This window comes from Pistacia vera, unplaced genomic scaffold, assembly GCF_008641045.1.
Source record: "Pistacia vera cultivar Batoury unplaced genomic scaffold, PisVer_v2 Contig80, whole genome shotgun sequence".
NCBI classification, from domain to species: Eukaryota; Viridiplantae; Streptophyta; class Magnoliopsida; order Sapindales; family Anacardiaceae; genus Pistacia; species Pistacia vera.
The window spans coordinates 457,662-471,974 of record NW_022196668.1 but is presented as its reverse complement, the minus strand read 5'-3'; the positions used below and the strand labels follow the sequence as shown (position 1 = coordinate 471,974).

The 14,313-nt window shown below is 35.3% G+C and overlaps 4 protein-coding genes across 4 annotated transcripts; 3 read left to right on the top strand and 1 right to left on the bottom strand.

The window, feature by feature from the left end:
• The first annotated feature begins 1,556 nt into the window (after positions 1-1,556).
• Positions 1,557-4,335, top strand: LOC116117140 (probable galacturonosyltransferase 3). Its single transcript, XM_031403157.1, has 7 exons — positions 1,557-1,607; positions 1,798-1,845; positions 2,005-2,168; positions 2,371-2,500; positions 2,587-2,921; positions 3,015-3,960; positions 4,060-4,335. The coding sequence occupies exons 1-7, from the start codon at positions 1,557-1,559 to the stop codon at positions 4,333-4,335; spliced, it is 1,950 nt and encodes a 649-aa protein (XP_031259017.1).
• Positions 4,336-4,779: 444 nt separating this feature from the next.
• On the top strand, positions 4,780-7,871 carry LOC116117159 (ribonuclease 2). The gene is made up of 9 exons (XM_031403185.1): positions 4,780-5,050; positions 5,700-5,728; positions 6,020-6,093; positions 6,251-6,352; positions 6,471-6,474; positions 6,592-6,683; positions 6,906-7,067; positions 7,396-7,465; positions 7,696-7,871. Exons 1-9 carry the CDS (start codon positions 4,833-4,835, stop codon positions 7,710-7,712), a joined length of 768 nt encoding a protein of 255 aa, XP_031259045.1. The 5' UTR covers positions 4,780-4,832; the 3' UTR covers positions 7,713-7,871.
• Positions 7,872-9,359: 1,488 nt separating this feature from the next.
• On the top strand, positions 9,360-9,852 carry LOC116117138 (pentatricopeptide repeat-containing protein At4g19440, chloroplastic-like). The gene is made up of 2 exons (XM_031403156.1): positions 9,360-9,453; positions 9,515-9,852. Exons 1-2 carry the CDS (start codon positions 9,360-9,362, stop codon positions 9,850-9,852), a joined length of 432 nt encoding a protein of 143 aa, XP_031259016.1.
• Positions 9,853-12,501: 2,649 nt separating this feature from the next.
• Positions 12,502-13,677, bottom strand: LOC116117126. Its single transcript, XM_031403145.1, has 3 exons — positions 13,038-13,677; positions 12,840-12,925; positions 12,502-12,755 (listed from the first exon to the last, which is right to left on the bottom strand). The coding sequence occupies exons 1-3, from the start codon at positions 13,312-13,314 to the stop codon at positions 12,657-12,659; spliced, it is 462 nt and encodes a 153-aa protein (XP_031259005.1). The 5' UTR covers positions 13,315-13,677; the 3' UTR covers positions 12,502-12,656.
• Between the last annotated feature and the right edge of the window lie 636 nt (positions 13,678-14,313).

Below are 14,313 nucleotides of genomic sequence, written 5' to 3'. Positions count from 1 at the left end.
CAAGTCAACTTGCATGCACTTCAACTAATATTGGGAGTCTATTGAACACTTTACAAACCCAATAAATTAAATAAAGTCATAAATGTGGTAGATTACTATTTTGTAGGACTCGAACACAAAATTTTTTAGTAACCCATCTAGATGGTTAAAGTCTTGTCATCCGGTTACAAAACTAAATTTTAGAATGGTGAAATAATATAACTTTATTTGTATATCTTTTTAGTCCATAATATGTTTATGAAAAAGTTTTAGATTAATCGAAAGCAAATAACTCATTATATATGTGGTTATTATTCTTTGGTTTTTTTGTTTTTTGGTTCATCCACTTAATCACTACCACAACTAATGATAATTAAAGTAAATATATATTATATAGGATGAATTTTATTATATAAATGTATAAATACCATAGTATATCTATCATGTCTAATTTTTTTTTTTTTTATCTCCTTTACTCTTTAACAAAGATGTTAATCGAAGAGACATACCACAATATCCATATATATTTATCATACACTAACTTTGTCAAACTACAAATTCGATGAAAAAAACATTTAATAAAACAAATAAATGTGCATTCATCCGATATGCATCAAACGATGATAATAAACATGGACAAATCCACATACAAATGAGTGGGGGCTGTTGACCCCACTCAAAAAACAATTTCTTTAATTTGGTTGATTTTTTCTCTTTTTATTGAGCATTATTTGTATTAATGTTTCAAGATTTGCACCACTAATTAATTTTTTTTTCATATATTTTATTTTGAACTTGCTCACTTTAAAAATTATTTAAAAAAAAAATTGGGCCAACTAGAGTTAAAGTAAAGCTCATAGCCAGTTCAATTACAACAAGATTCTTGTAATTAGAAAAACAGTTAAGACTGCCCGCGCGTAACTGACGACTAAATTTTACACATGGAGCTTTCTTCCTTGACATAAGCAGCGTCATGAAGAAATCCACTGTCATATCGATTCATTTTCTCTGATTTCAATGGAGCTTTGTCCCTCCATTTCGCTCTCCAGCTTCCATTCTCTGCTTCTCATCTCTTCCTCACTGGTATTTCCTCGATCACAGTTTCAAACTTCAGTGTTTTTACTTATAATTTTCTGCTTTTTATTTATTTATTTTATCGTTTGCAGGTCATTTGTCATATGAATTTTGTCATTGCAGGAGTATCAGATATTAGGAAAATGTAAGATCACTTACCTTATTTGATTTAAATAGACATAGAGTAAATGTAATTATAACACAATTTCATTATATGTATTTCAGAGAACTGGAAGCATATCGGCCCTTGTATACTAAGGTTAAATCTCATTTTTTCTTTATTTTCCAATAGTAATGTTATGTTTTTCAAGAAAATTAAAGAATAAGTCAAACAAATTAAATTTGATAGCATCTGCAATAATGCAGTATACGCATACTATCATTATCCGTTCATATAATAGAGTTTGTACGATTAGTTAGTAAGTATTATGGATGATCAGCCACACTGGGATTGAGACACGGCCAGACTCCTACGGAGAGGCAGCACTGGGGAATTTTCTGCAATGGGGAAAAGCCTGACGGAACAATGCTGCGTAAAGGTAGAAGGCACACAGGTCTTGAGCTTCTTTCCCCGGAGAAGAAGCAATGTCGGTATCTAGGGAATAAACATCGGCTATACTCTTTTTTTTGCGTTATGTAGATATTGATTGTGTTGTTATTTCTTTTATGGAGATAAATATGTGGTCAAGATTTTTACTTAATATGGACTGTATTTCATGCTTTTGTATTTCATGCTTTTCCCAGCGGGGTGATTCTGCTCCCAATTTCAACAGTGGTGGTCCAGATGGAAAGGTAAGCACCCAAGTTTGCTCACTTTAAAGCGCTTGTTGTTTCATCCTTTAAGATGTTATGAATTTCTTGTTCCCCAAAGATTGTGGAGTTTGGTGGGGAGGAAACGTAGTGTTTAAACTTTAATTCATTAGGGGTTGATAATTTACTCTGCTTTTGCAGGATATGGACATAGTTGTGACATACACTAATGCTTTTGGTAATTTTCAAATCAATAGAGTGAAAATGAGTCAGCTTTCTTCTTCATGGATCTTTGAAAGCCCCACAAATGAAGGCAGTGACTCGCCAAAACAGTCCAAGGTACTGGCTGTTGATTTTAGCATCAAGTTTTTATTATGTCAGGTTGAAATGGTTGCAGCATTTTAAGGAGTCCATGTGTATGATAAAAATACAACATTATATAGCTTGAATTTTAGTTTCATTTTTTTCCTTAATTCAATGGTTGATATCAGCAAATTGAGTTATTACCAAGGCAGAGATATTGATATGCAAGTTTTTGATGTGATCTTTGGACGTTTAGACACCGAGAGATTTATATAAAGATGGCAAGGGATTAGAAGAGAATGTTGACCATCATGGGGTTGATAATCACTCTGATGAAGATGGACCTGTGTATCGTAAAATGACATCAATGAGCCCAATGAAGCTCAAGCGCAAGGTGAAATGTCCAATGCATCTACCTATGTATCTTGCTGTGTGCATTATGAAAAGTTTATTGGGTTCTGATAGTTACTTCCTGTTCAGATGTTGCGGCAGAGAAGAAGGGAACTTCGAACAGCGGAGCTAATTCGAGAAGATAAAGTGAATATTGACAAAGTACAAGCGACAAGATTTGAACCGTCTGAAACCTTTGAACCTGGAGTTGGGGTGAAAAGAAGTATATGGAGGAGAGATTTTGAAAGTTTAAAGTCCGATTTTACATTGAAACTTCTGCGAGATCAGATAAGTTTGGCCAAAGCATATGCACAAGTTGCGAAGTCTAAGAACGAAAGCAGTCTTTACAGTTCTATTATGAAACAATGCATAGAAAGTCAACGTGCCATCGGAGAAGCAAATTCTGATGCTGAGCTTCACCCAAGGTATTTCTTCTTGTTTTAGATGTTATTTGTTTATTTTGAGGGGCATGTTTTACATTTTGGTTTTAAGCGGATTAATCTTTTTACCTATTCCAGTGCACTTAATCAAACAATAGCAATCGGTCGTCTTCTCTCTATAGCTAAGAACCAACTATATGATTGCCCCACAGTGCAGAGAAAATTTCAAGGTATGATCCAATCAACTGAAGATAATGTACATGATCTAAATAAAAAGAGCTCATTCTTAATTCAACTGGCTGCAAAAGTTGTCCCTAGACCATTGCATTGTCTAGCACTGCAGCTAGCCACAGATTATTTCCTAAAAGATCATACAAAAATTAAGGATTTGAACCCTGAAAAGTTTGTAGATCCATCTCTCTACCATTATGCAATCTTTTCCGATAACATACTTGCGACATCTGTGGTTATTAATTCTACTATGCTGCACACTAAGGAGCTGCAGAAACACGTTTTTCACATAGTCACAGATAAACTGAATTTCGCGGCGATGAAGATGTGGTTTCTTGTGAATTCTCCAAAAGAAGCCACAGTCCAAGTTGAGAACATTGATGATTTCAAATGGTTGAATTCCTCTTATTGTTCTGTTCTCCGTCAACTCGAATCTGCAAGACTTCAGGAGTACTATTTCAAGGCAAATCACCCTTCATCACTTTCGGGTGGGCCTGACAATCTCAAATACAGGAATCCAAAGTACTTGTCTATGCTGAATCATCTTAGATTTTACCTTCCTGAAGTTTATCCGAAGCTTGACAAGATCCTGTTTTTGGATGATGATATTGTGGTTCAAAAGGATTTAACCCCTCTTTGGTCCATTGATCTTCATGGGATGGTCAATGGTGCAGTGGAAACCTGCAAGGGGGGCTTTCACAGGTTTGATAAATATCTCAACTTCTCTAATCCAAAAATCTATGAGCATTTTGCTCGAGATGCTTGTGGTTGGGCATTTGGCATGAATATATTCGACTTAAAGGAGTGGAGGAAGCGAAACCTCACCGCAATATATCACCATTGGCAAGATCAGGTAAAGCTTTAGTGCATCCTAATCATTTTTATTCAGTTTTTTACAATGTCATCAAAATTAGGATCCTATCTTGATTTGCACTTGCCTGTACTTATGCAGAACGAGAATAGAAATCTATGGAAACTCGGGTCATTGCCGCCGGGACTGATTACATTTTACAACCAGACCTATGCTTTGGAACGAAAGTGGCATGTGTTGGGGCTAGGCTATGACCGAGCCCTTAACAAAACAGAGATAGAGAATGGGGCAGTCATCCATTACAATGGAAACTTGAAGCCATGGTTGGATTTGGCTATAACCAAGTACCAGTCTTACTGGTCAAAACATGTAATGTTTGATAATTATTATCTTCAACTGTGCGGCACAAGGGAATAACAAAATTTATTTCTCCTCTTTCTATCACGTACTAAACACACAATAGTTTTCCTTAGGAAAAGTTGTAAATTGGTTGAAGTATAATTTCTTTCCTTGGGCTTGGGATCTTGTCTTGCATCAAGAAGAAAAGAGTTCAATAAAAAACCCTTCTAGGAGGGTTTCTAAATGATTTATATTTTAAATATGATGTTCATATTTTATACTATTATCAATTAACTCTACTAACTTTTGCAATGGCTCTTTTGTTATTGTTTGAGGAATCAATTGATAAAAGAAAAGCATATTCTCTAGAGGAGTTGGGAAAACTAGCAAAATTACAAAAAAAACCCACATCCCAATAATACACAAAACCCACTATACAATTAATGACAAAACAGCAGTTTGTCCGCACGCAACCGTCAAATGACGAATCTATCCTTTCCGTTCCCTTTAAGTTCTCTCCCCCTATAAACCGTTACTCCAATTAGATAGCATTGGAAGCAAGAAAGAAGTAAAGAATGACTCCTCTCTCTCTTTCTCCGGTTCGATTATTGGTGGTTGTGTTGGCAATTACGGCGTCGTTCTGTAAGATTGAGGAGGCGGACGGAAGAAGAGACGGAAGAGTAGTAATTGGTGCTCAGAGAGAGTTCGATTACTTCAACTTGGCTCTTCAATGGCCTGGCACTGTCTGTCGCCGTACTCGCTATTGTTGTTCTTCCAATGCCTGTTGCCGCGGGTACTCTTTCCATCTCTTCTTCTCCCTTTTGTTTTCTTTATTTAATTTGTTCTTTAGTTTACTTAATTCATAGCTTTATTTACGATGGATTGCTCATGTGTATCATCTCCGTTGACCTATGTTTGTCCCACGCCTGTCACTCAATTTGGACGCTTCTGATTTCATGCTATTTTTTTAGCTTGATGCTTGTAACTAGTTTAAGTTTTTTGTTTTATTAATCATTTTATGAGGCTGTTCTGAGAAAGAGTTTCAGAAAGTATTATATTAGTATTTTGTTTAATTCTATGAATTTTATGGTGATTAGAGATGAAGCTGAAAAGGGTCAATTTTGTTGGTTAATTCGTGCCGTGAGCTTGTTTTTGCTCGTTCGCTGGGCTGTGATGTGATTATTTAGTTAAATTTATTGGAAGTTTGTATTAAATATGGTGTTTTATGGTTCAACTTATATGTGGCGAACATGTCTTTAGCTCAATTGTTTAGTCTATCAGAGACTTTTCCTATGGCATTTGTTTTGTGGGTGATATGATAATTCGGTTAAATTTGATTTCAGTTTGTGCTGTAGATGCTCTTTTAATACAACTTAAACTTGGATTTGGCAAACATAGCTTTGGAAACTTACCAACGTTTATTCTTTGTTGTCCTATTTCAGATCGAATTCGCCGACTGAATTTACAATCCGTAAGTACAATGTTGTGAATGTGATCTTTTATATTGACGATGTTATACCATGAAGTTTACAAGCGGTTGTGGATGGCTTCTTTGGTGCTTTTTTAAACCTGTTCTTTATTGTTTAAAACAATGATTGTGGATGGTTGCTTTGGTGCATTTTTAAAACCTGTTCTTTGTTGTTTAAAACAATGGAATTAATTTCATTTTTGGTTCAGCCTGGGGTTTTGCAATTGGCCTTTGTGTACATAAATCTCGTAACAGAAAGAAATACGCTCATCTAATCTTTAACTTGTGTCGCAGATGGACTCTGGCCTGACTACAATGACGGGACCTGGCCTGCCTGTTGCAAGCGATCTAATTTTGATGAAAAAGAGGTCAGTTTTACTGAGCTGGACCACATTTTATTTAGAACTTTCTGACATTAATGTTCATATTTCTAAAAGTAGTTATGCCCTTAGTTATGTATTAGATTTTAGAAGTCGTAGTGATCTCCTTGTATGCCTTTTCTATGTTGGTTGATGTAATTTGTAGATTTCAACATTGCTTGGTGCTCTAGAGAAGTATTGGCCATCTTTAAGTTGTGGTTCATCATCAACTTGCTATAGTGGAAAAGGGTCATTTTGGGCTCACGAGGTTGTATAAGTTTTAAACTTTTATTCATTTCTAAATCATTCCTCACCATGTTTCAGAACTGACAGTGCTTTTTTGTTGTATTCTTATCATTGCTGAATTCTGGGATATGCATTGGCAGTGGGGTGATCATCTTTAGCTTTTCCCCTCTTTCATGATATAGTTGATAGTACATTCTCTACATTTTGTTTTTGGTTTGAACTGGATTATAAATCATGCTACTTCTGATTTATTTCTTTCAGAGAAGCATGGAACTTGTAGTTCTCCTGTAACTGGAGATGAATACAGTTACTTTTTAACCACCCTCAATGTGTACTTTAAATACAATGTCACGGTAAGTCTGAAAAACTTTTGCTGTCAATTGTTAACCTTTCCTGTGTTTCACACTAAGCTATTAACTGAAGTAATTTTGTTGTATTGACTGCATTTTTATCTTGTTTGATGCTTGTATTTCAATTTAATTTTATATTGGAATTGATGGGGTGGAATGTGTATGGCATTCAACTGTTTTAGCTAATGTATAAACGTGTTTCTTTTTCTATGTGGATGATGTCAGAAAGTACTGAATGAAGCTGGATATTTTCCTTCTAATACTGAGAAGTATCCCCGTGGAGGCATTGTCTCTGCCATTCAGAATGCTTTCCATACAACCCCTAAGCTTGTTTGTTCTAAAGGTGCTGTGGAGGAACTTCATTTGTGCTTTTACAAGGATTTCAAGGTTAGAATCTACCCACTATGCCAGATAATTAGTATAATTAAGATCTAGGCTCTGCCCTCTGAGATACTTGGGATTTCATTTGGTCTTGTGATTAAATTGACCCAAGATAGAGAAGAACAGTTGTTATGCATTCGTTATAAACAGAAAGTGACAGAAGCTGATGGTGGGGCTAAAAGTCCAATATGTCAATGTTTTTTAAGTTAGAATTTCCCTGCCGACATTCTCATAATTTTTTTGTGAGCTGAATCATGCCTATCATCTAACATTCTGCTTGAGCTTTATTCTTCGTGTCAAAAGTTTGTGTTCTAAATGTTTCTTGTTATTTTAGTTGCGGGATTGTGCTGCCTCAAAAAGCTCATGTCCCAAGTACGTTAGCTTGCCAGCTTATTCATCCCGGGGTAAGTTCCTTCAATTTGTATGTTACTCTGCACTCAACAAAAACAGCTAGATCACAGTCTTCTTAATTAATCACCTTTGATTATATTATAGTGCTTGTGTTATATGTTAGTTACCTGTTAGATCATATATTTGGAGTACGAGCTTATATGAAGCAGGGAAATCCATCAACAATTTACTCCAACTAGTTACCTTGCAAATTTACATTTGGCTTTTATTTCCTTTCTTGTAGGTAGGGCTTCATGGTGACGATGCTGCAATTCCATGCATCCACCCATTGGGATCCTGTCAGGGTCCATGTGTTGTAAATTTGTTCCACAATAAATTTATACCCAAAAATCATGTACGAAATTCTTGCATCATGATTAATTTCTAATCTACAAATTGATCTGAAGTATGTTCTTTTAACACCTCTTTGTTGTGACCGCAAATTCGATTGCAAATGGGCAAGCATTTCTTAGATGCAACGTCCTGTAAATTCAAATCAGGCTAATGTGGTTTTTCCATACCCAAGCTTTCAAACTATTGAATTGTTACTAATAAAGAATCAATTGAGAAGAATCAATTGAGACATATGACCACCCCAGACTTGTTAGGCAACATGGAAAAGAGTACTCTTTTTAAGTTTCAAATTATAAAAGATTCCAACTTTTTCTTCTATGGGGCCTATGGGCTTCATGGGAACAACAATGCTACAGACACCGGTGTTTTTACACCGAAATTTTGTACCGGCTTATGTGTGTATGCTGACTCAGAGCATTCAACGCATTTTAGCGTTATTAAATTATGTCTAATGAACGGCCGTCCATAGCATATGGATGGTCGTTCACTACTATGGACTCCCGTCCATATTATATGGACGGGAGTCTATTTACTACGGACGGACGTCCTCAAATTGCTAAATGAAATAAAAAATATTAAAAAAACTTAGGGACGCCCGTTCCTAGGTTATGAACGGCCGTCCATACATATTGGACAGACGTTCATATGTTAATGGACGCTCGTCCCTTAATTTTGGACGGGCATTCATTAAATAAGGGACGTCTGTCCTGTTTTCAAAATATAAAAATTTTTAAAAAATCTAGGACGTTCGTCCACAAATTATGGACGGGCATTCGTAATGTGTGGACAGGTGTCTGTATAGAATAGACGCCCGTCCATAATTTGGTTTAAAAAGATTTAAAAAAATATTTGGATGCTCATCCATAAGGAATGGACGACTGTCCATATGGAATGGATGGGCGTCCATTCCATATGGACGACGGTCCATACTTAATGGATCCCCGTCCATTCCATATGGATGGCCGTCCATACTTAAGAGACGCCCGTCCATTCCTTATGGACGGTCGTCCTCTATTTTTGGACGGGCGTCCCTACTCTAATTAAAAACAAAAATTTCAATTGAAAAACTTTTAGGTTAAAAACTTTTGGGGAAAGCATTTAAAACAAAAAAATCGACAACGGTCTTCTTCTTCTTCTTCAATCTGCGCTCTGGTTCATCGTGTTCTTCATCTCGTCTGTGCTCTGGTTCATCGTCTTCTTCATCTCAAAAAACAAATCAGCCGCGGTAATTAGACACTTTCGTTTTTCAATTTTTTTTTTTTTTAATGTTGGATAAATGTATTGGATTTACATTTGTGTTGAATGGAGTTGATTTGATAAAGTCAATTTGGTCGGACTGGTTTGTGTGATTGACAAATAGAAGTGTTCTGTTTTGGGTGTTTTAAAAGATTGAATGTGAATCCGAAAACGGTTTTGAATTTCTTTTACTTTGCATCTGACTCCTGTAAGTTTCGGTTCACAGTTCGGTCTTATTGTCTTTTGATTCGTTTGCTTCTTTTTTCCAACCTTTTATCGCCTGCAAGATTGCTTTTGATTTGTTTGATTGATGGAAAGATGCCGGTTGTGTATTTGAATAATCCCAAAGATAGGCACATTGAGATAGCTGCTAAAATGGTTGATTTAAATGTGGTTATTGAGCGGGACATTGGTTTTCAAGTGCATAAGAAAAGGTTTTGTTCCAGATATCTATACGTATGGGGTTATGATAGATGGGTATGGTAAAGCTGATAAAACTGAAGAAGGTGAAAATCTCTTTAATGAGCTCATCTCTAAGAAAGTATCACTAAATTCTGTTATTTATAATACACTAATTGGAGCATACTGTAAAAATGGAAATATGACAACAACTTTCAGACTTCTTAATGACATGAGAAGCAGGGGCACCCCACCTACTTTGGTTTCATATTCTTCTCTAGTACATGGAATGTGCAATGTTGGCCTTGTTGAAGATGCAAAAAGTCTTTTTGGTGAAATGAGAAAGGAAGGTTTGTTGCCAAATGTTGTCTGTTACACTGCACTTATAGGTGGTTATTCTAAACTGGGTTAGATGGATAAAGTCAGGAATGTCTTGGAAGAAATGGCTTCATTTAATATACATCCTAATAAAATTACCTACACTATCATGATTGATGGTTATTGCAAATTGGGTGATATGAAGGAAGCAGCTAAACTTCTGACTTTGATGGAAAAAAAAAGGAATTTCACCAGATTCCATGCTAGGATTGGAATTGCATATTTCACATGGTGATTGACAAATAGAGCTGGTTCTAAACTTGTATGGATATTGTCATCAAAGAGACTTTGTTTTTATTGGGAGGAAAGGTTCAACAACAAAAAATGACTATATTCTTTAACATTTTGATTAATTTCTCTTTCGATTGTCTGTAATGTGATTGATTTTGATATTATACTGTTAAAGTGGGATACATGGTTATGCTGTATGTGCTTTGTGTTTGTGATATTGGTTTAATGTCATATATGTTTTGTCATATAACATGAATTACTTGTGGATATGTTTTTTTCAGGGTTTTAGAAGAAAGCAGAAAATGGTAAGAGCAAAAAACACAAACACTTCGGGTGGAGGCTCTTCGTCATCTGGCGTCCAATTTCGAGACGTGCAACATAAAAAGCAATACAAAGAGATGGCGAAAAGAGATATTTGTCTTGGAAGAACTTTGGATATAGGATTTATAAGTAGTTTGGGTTTAGGCGATGAGATTAATGGTTAGATTCGTAATTTGAAATGGGAGCAGTTGGCGAGTATTACATATGACGGATATAAGCATTTGATTTACGAGTTTTTTAGTAGTTTTGAAGTTGTGGAGACAAGTACTGATGATTTCCCGCCGTATACAATGTTTTTTAGATTAAAGAATCAGAATTGTGTAGTCAGGCCACAGGACTTAGCAAACTGGATAGGGATTGATTTTGAAGGTTTGGATAGCGTACCGAGAACGTGGGATTCTAAACAAGCTTGGACGAATGTTTCTGGAATAGGGGTTTATCATCCATATAGGTGTAAATCTACGAAGTGAAGAAATCCTGCTATGAGAGTTTTTCACAAATTTTTGATATTCACATTTAATGGCAAGAAAGAGACAAATAGAAATGTGACAGTGAAGGATTTATTGTTGATGGAAGCAGCAGTAATAGAGAAGCAAGTAAATTTAGCTAAGTTATTAATTAAAAAGTTGGGAGAGATTAAAGCAGAAAAAGATGACACTTATTGGGGGATGGTTGTTACGCTAATATGTCAGAAGTTGGGTTTTGAGATCACCCCTTCAGATGAAGGCACATTTTTTGCAAATAATTTGTTGGGGGATGTCACATTGTCTAAATGGATTTGATTAAAAAGAATGTGTCAGGAGAATGGTTGCTGATTAGGGATGAAATGGAGGAAGAGGCAATGTTGTAAGAAGGTATCCTTGTTCCAAAAGGGGAAAATGAAGGACGAGTCTATGTGCGGAAAAGAAGAAGAACAAACCTGGATCTTCTTAGAATGTAGAAGAAATGTCTTCTCATACCTTAGACGAAATAGTAAGCAGAATTGATCAGATCGAAAGGTTTCAAGAAGATAGTTTTTCACGTATTGAGAGGAAAATACAAGAACAACAAGATCAGTTGCAAAGTGATTTCAACTCGTTCGTATCAAGAATAGAAGAAACGGTTGACATCCTTGGGGAACGCATGACAAAAATATCCAACATGATGAAGAAATTGTCACCAGCCTCGTCCTCCTCTAGTCAGCCTCCACCCCGTACACTAGGATGATGAACTACTGAACAACCTCCACCTTCTCAACATCTGTGTAGTTAATTGGGGAACAGACTTTGAATGTTAATTGTAATTATGTGTAGTTCAGTATGTACGAAAATATGTTAATTAATAAAGTTTGATTTCACAATAAGTTCTCAATTAGCTGAACTTCTCAAATATCATATGACTGTTAATTCTTAGTATAAATGTTATGTACGAAGATTATATTTGCCATAGTATAATAAACCATGAAATGTAGAATAATCTGAAATGAAATGTGACGATAATATATACTGAAAACATCCAGAATAAGGATAATATATACATTTATGTTATTATTATGAATTCAACACCCTACAACCATTTGTCTACTGTTAGCCAACCAACAACAGAAATGAAAAAAACAAATCAGACACATCAACACCCTAAACCTTGAAATGTAGAATAATCTGAAATGAAATGTGATGATAATATATACTGAAAACATCCAGAATAAGGATAATATATACATTTACGTTATTATTATGAATTCAACACCCTACAACCATTTGTCTACTGTTAGCCAACCAACAACGGAAATGAAAAAAACAAAACAAATATACCAAAAGACACATCAACACCCTAAACCCTGAAATGTAGAATAATCTGAAATGAAATGTGACGATAATATATACTGAAAACATCCAGAATAAGGATAATATATACATTTATGTTATTATTATGAATTCAACACCCTATAACCAACAGTCTACTCTTACCCAACCAGCAACAAAAATAATAAAAACAAAGCAACTGATACCAAAAGACATATCAACACCCTAAATCTGAAATAAAATGTAGAATAATATGAAATGAAATGTGACGATAATATGTACTGAAAACATCTAGAATAAGGATAATATATACATTTCTATTATTATTATGAATTCAACACCCTACAACCAATAGTCTACTCTTACCCAACGAGCAACAAAAATAATAAAAACAAAACAACTGATTCAACATATAGCTCAACTGCATTAGTCAGAAATTAACCATAACACGGATAATTTCTACCGAATACAAATGCAACAATGCTCCAACCGGTTAAAGATATCAAATCTCTCCCAACGAAACATGTTCATAATTTACATCCTCCTGTCCAGGATATAAATTACTATTTGCTATGAGATTCTGAACCGGACCAGTGGACAACTGTCAATGTTTAATAACCACGATTTAGCACATGTTATAAAAAACTTAAGGTTTTTACAATTATACAACATACATAACACATACCTGAGTAGCAACAATATCATTTGACAACACTAGAGTTCCCGGTACACTTTCAGCAATGTTGTCTCGCTCTGTTGATGATTCTTTCCCTATAAAGTAGCATAACACATTAAGAATCAAGTATATATTATAATAAACTTCAAATAAGTAAATAATGTTTAAAAAACAAATATCATGTCAGAATGGGTGTATAACTTATACCAAGTCTTTGTTTTCGCAATTTTTTATTTTTAGCCCTATGTACAATTTTAACAACCTTCGATCGCTTTCTTTTGCATGGAGGATGACCTTTGCTGCGAGCTACCCGTGGACTATTAATTAGACTATTCCCCTCTTTCGGAGGATTGTCCCCCTCTTTACTACCAAACCCTCCCTCACTTTCCTTCTGCTCCAACTTATTTTTCACTCCAGTCATCAATTCCATCAACATGTTACAGTCTTCCTCATTGTTTGATGCTATATCAGCTACTGTCAGCATTAGATTAGACAACTTCTCAAAACGCTATCCTTCAACGTTTGTGCTCCACTTATTATAACTTACCTTGATTTTCGTATGACATCTTTTTATGTTTTTCCTCCAACGCCGTAGAATGTACTTATCTGGAATGTGTGAAACCCTTTTATGAATCAACACAATAATGGCATGTCTGCATAAAATCCCTTTGAACTCAAACAAATGACAATTGCAGCGAATATCACATGAAATTTCTTCAAAGTAAACCAGAAAGGGAACACGCCGATTACTATCTCCAAACCAAATATCTTCTAAAACCTGATACTCCTCATACGAATCGGACTTTTTCAGAAAAGATAATTCACAATAAATCTTCCCCGCAATCTCTTCTTGAAACTCTTTAAATTTTGCAGTTGTGTATGCATTTTGAAATTGTTTCTCAATGGGGTAATTCGTTATGCATGGTATCCAAGACTTGAAAGATCTAAAATCAGCCTCCCTCTCCTTTTCCACTTTATCTCGCAATGCATTATCATATTGTTCCACAAATTGTTTCAATGTTGTTTTGGAATTTACATATCCATCGAAAAATGCATGCATACTTTCACTACGTTGGGTAGTAGACATACCTGCCCAGAATGTATCTTTAAGAAATACAGGCACCCAACGTACTCTTTCTTTATACAATCCAGATAACCATTCATTCTCATGAAGGTTATACACATCAATGAATTTGTTCCACCGTTCTTCGAACTCTTCACGTGCCAACGAATCATACACAATATTTTGTAACGTAAACTTTATAGTTTCATATTCGTTATACCCTCTTAACTTCTCAGGCAGTTTCTTCATTATATGCCACAAACACCACCTATGTCTTGTACTAGGGAAAACAATCTCAATTGCATTTTGCATGGCCTTATCTTGATCAGTGATAATTCCATTAGGAGCAACATCCATGCATTCAAGCCAAGAACGAAATAGCCATACAAATGTCTCTGTGTCCTCATGTGAAATTAACCC